Source organism: Phytophthora parasitica, assembly GCF_000247585.1.
Source record: "Phytophthora parasitica INRA-310 unplaced genomic scaffold supercont2.77, whole genome shotgun sequence".
NCBI lineage: Eukaryota > Oomycota > Peronosporomycetes > Peronosporales > Peronosporaceae > Phytophthora > Phytophthora nicotianae.
This window is the reverse complement of record NW_008649063.1, coordinates 109,365-112,001: the sequence shown is the minus strand read 5'-3', so window position 1 is coordinate 112,001 and position 2,637 is coordinate 109,365. Positions and strand designations below refer to the sequence as shown.

General features: G+C 50.2%; 3 protein-coding genes across 4 annotated transcripts in view; 1 reads left to right on the top strand and 2 right to left on the bottom strand.

Moving 5' to 3' along the window:
- The window catches only part of PPTG_17967 (hypothetical protein), a gene marked incomplete at both ends in the record, with an annotated part of 741 nt that extends 682 nt beyond the window's left edge, over positions 1-59 (top strand). The window contains one exon of the mRNA XM_008915940.1: positions 3-59. Within this exon, the coding sequence (XP_008914188.1) occupies positions 3-59 (57 nt within the window). The remainder of the gene's footprint in view (positions 1-2) is intronic.
- PPTG_17966 lies at positions 1-1,668 on the bottom strand. Of its 2 annotated transcripts, XM_008915938.1 has the most exons (3): positions 1,345-1,668; positions 1,110-1,280; positions 1-1,042 (listed from the first exon to the last, which is right to left on the bottom strand). In XM_008915938.1, exons 1-3 carry the CDS (start codon positions 1,546-1,548, stop codon positions 149-151), a joined length of 1,269 nt encoding a protein of 422 aa, XP_008914186.1. In that variant the 5' UTR covers positions 1,549-1,668; the 3' UTR covers positions 1-148. The 2 variants fall into 2 exon arrangements, with proteins under 2 accessions (XP_008914186.1, XP_008914187.1); XM_008915939.1 differs by having other exon boundaries at positions 1,110-1,668.
- Positions 1,669-1,725: 57 nt separating this feature from the next.
- PPTG_17965 (hypothetical protein) lies at positions 1,726-2,497 on the bottom strand (the record flags this gene model as incomplete). The annotated part of the gene is made up of 2 exons (XM_008915937.1): positions 1,726-2,402; positions 2,468-2,497. The coding sequence occupies 2 exons, from the start codon at positions 2,495-2,497 to the stop codon at positions 1,830-1,832; spliced, it is 603 nt and encodes a 200-aa protein (XP_008914185.1). The 3' UTR covers positions 1,726-1,829.
- Positions 2,498-2,637: the final 140 nt, after the last annotated feature.

Sequence of the window (2,637 nt, the reverse complement as noted above, 5' to 3'; positions counted from 1 at the left end):
GGCTTTCTTCTAGTATTTATTTGTGCACACTAGCCACCATTTTTTGGTTGTATACTTGAACACTTCTTCCGTCGGAAATGCCTGAAAAAGATGGAGTTATTGGAGCTCATGGACTGATACTACTAATTCTACTGTACGAAACTCGATTTCAGACGCCCATTGTAAGAGACTGCAGAGTGCAGTGCTGAGCATCTCGTTGACGCTTTCTTTTCCTCGCAGAAGACACGATCTCCAGTTGCAGAGGCATCACTTCTCGCCGAACATCCCTACGGTTGCCGTGCAGCGGGTTACTCAGATATTCCAGAGATCGGGACGGGGAAGTATAGCGAGGCCGACCAATTGCAGTTTCGATTCTAGCGTAATGCTGCTTTCGCTTTCTCGACGGCGCTGGGTTTGGCGAAAGGGACTGGAATATTTTAGCAGCACCACCATCCGACTCGGACTCTGTCGTGATGTCACTAATGGCATCGGTCGGACTTAATTCTTCAGGACTGGGAGCTCCTGGAACGACTTTGAGGCTGCTACTTGGTATCGACTTGCTAGTTGCAGGACGCTTCTCGTTCCCGGTCGTCAGAATTTTAATTTCCAGCTTTTTCATAACATCTTGAACGTGACTAGCAGGTTGCACGTCGCTCCCACCTTTAAGACTGTTGCCATTTGGCCGTGTCTTCGGTTTTGAAGTCGGTTTAGAGACGCCAGGTCCTGGTACAGTCAAATCCTCGGGTTTCTTCGCGGGAGATACATCCCGACAGTGCGAGCAGAACCAGTCTCCTTCGGGAACATCCAAAAGAGCCGGCCGTACACAATTGAGGTGGTAGGCCCGCTCACAGCCATCACAGCACAGCAGCTTCCCTCCTTTTAGGCAGATTCCACAAAACTCCATGTGCTGGTCTGCAGCAGGACGCTGTTGAGCGATTCGTTTGGCTTCCCTCTTCCTCTTTTTCTCTCGCTGCCCGTCATGCCATTTCTCATACTCGGGCGTTTTCTTCCATAGGTAAAACTTGCTCACTAACTCTCGAGTTGCCACGGTGGGGAATCTCCGCTGTTCAAAAGAACGACTAAATGTCAGCAACATATTCACCAAATTCTGCACTCATGTAGTTTCCCACCTTGACGAGATGAAATTTTTTCCCGTGTCTGTCCATGGCTCTCTCAAATGTAAGTTTTTGTATGCGTTCTGCCTCCTCTCGTTTCAGTTTTAATTTCGCGTGACGAGCGTTGTGAATGATCTCCACAGCTTTAGGTACGTCATAGTTCGCTTCAAACAAGGATTGCAGTGCCTGCGTGCACCCAAAAGTTAGCATCACAATTTGCAACCCAATTTCGTGTACCAGTACGACTCACCATCTCCGTCTCTTTCGGCCACGCATACGTTCGCACGAATTCTACAATCTCGTCGTTGGTAAGTTTTGGCTGTTGACCATCGCGCCAGCCCCATCGCTGTCGGTACTGTGGCCGGTAGAGCTGTCTGTTGCGCTCCTGCTCGGCCGCTGACAGCAGCGCTGGGATTTCCGCTCGAATATCGCTCTCTTCTGGCGTGGACGCCATTTTTCCGATTGTTGACACCCTTTTTGCTGATTTCTGGTGGCTCTTATCTCGGGTTGTGAGAAATGAGAACTGTCCCACCTGTTTTTATACCCAAAAAAGGAGTGGAAAATCAATTCTTTGAATGCTCGTCAATCGATGACTGTCTCCTCTACCAAAAGCTCCACAGATTGTTCGAGCACCATCTTCAAAAATAGTGGGAAAACAACATGTAGAGTGAAATTATCAAGTAACATTCTTGAACTGCGAAAAATATTCTTGTTGCCTCGCCATTACCCGTCAAATCAAGACGGCGGGATACGCCGCGGAGCCAGCATTTTCCGGTGCCGCTTTCTGCCTGAGCCTGGTCGTTCCAACTGCACGACAGGAGTCCTCCTCGCCCCAATATGAGATGCGTCTACAGATTGTTCCGCCGATGCAGTGCTGCTAGGTGCAGTGGTCTCGTTGCTATTCTGTTGTGCAGCGGGGGTTAATTGCGTCACTGGGCCAGGGTTCAGTTCTGATTTGTTGCATCCGGCATTGCCGCTTGCAAGTGAAGTTGACGGAGTTTTGGCACTGGGACTATCCGACTCGTTGTCTGTCAGACTTCCGGAATTTGCAGCATTCAAGCTCAGCTCTTTGGGACTATGACATTTGGAGGCGTAGTCGTCACTGTCACTATCGCCGCTAGATTCACCATTGGCGTTGTCTTCGTTCTCGTCGTCCGAGTAGTCTTCTTGTTCGTCCTCTTCCTCGTAGCTGCTAGCATCCGTCATTGACTCCATCAATGAGCGCGGGACACTTGATGATGGAACGTAAACCATGCACTGATCGTTTTCGCTGCTGGGCACCAGCTTCGGTTTAATTCCTCCAAACTCCTCCAGGCAGTGTGAGCAGAACCAGTCTTCCTCTTTATCCAGCCTTGTGATCGGCGGCTGCGCACAGCTGACATGGTAAGCGCGCGGACATCCATCGCAGCACAACAGACTACCTCCTGTCGCGCACAGCTCGCAGTGGCGATTATGATAGACCTCGAATGTCTCCGTTTCGGGATCCGATTCGTCGACCCATTGGCGCAGTCTCTCTGCTTCCTTCTTTGTCTTCCTCGTCTTC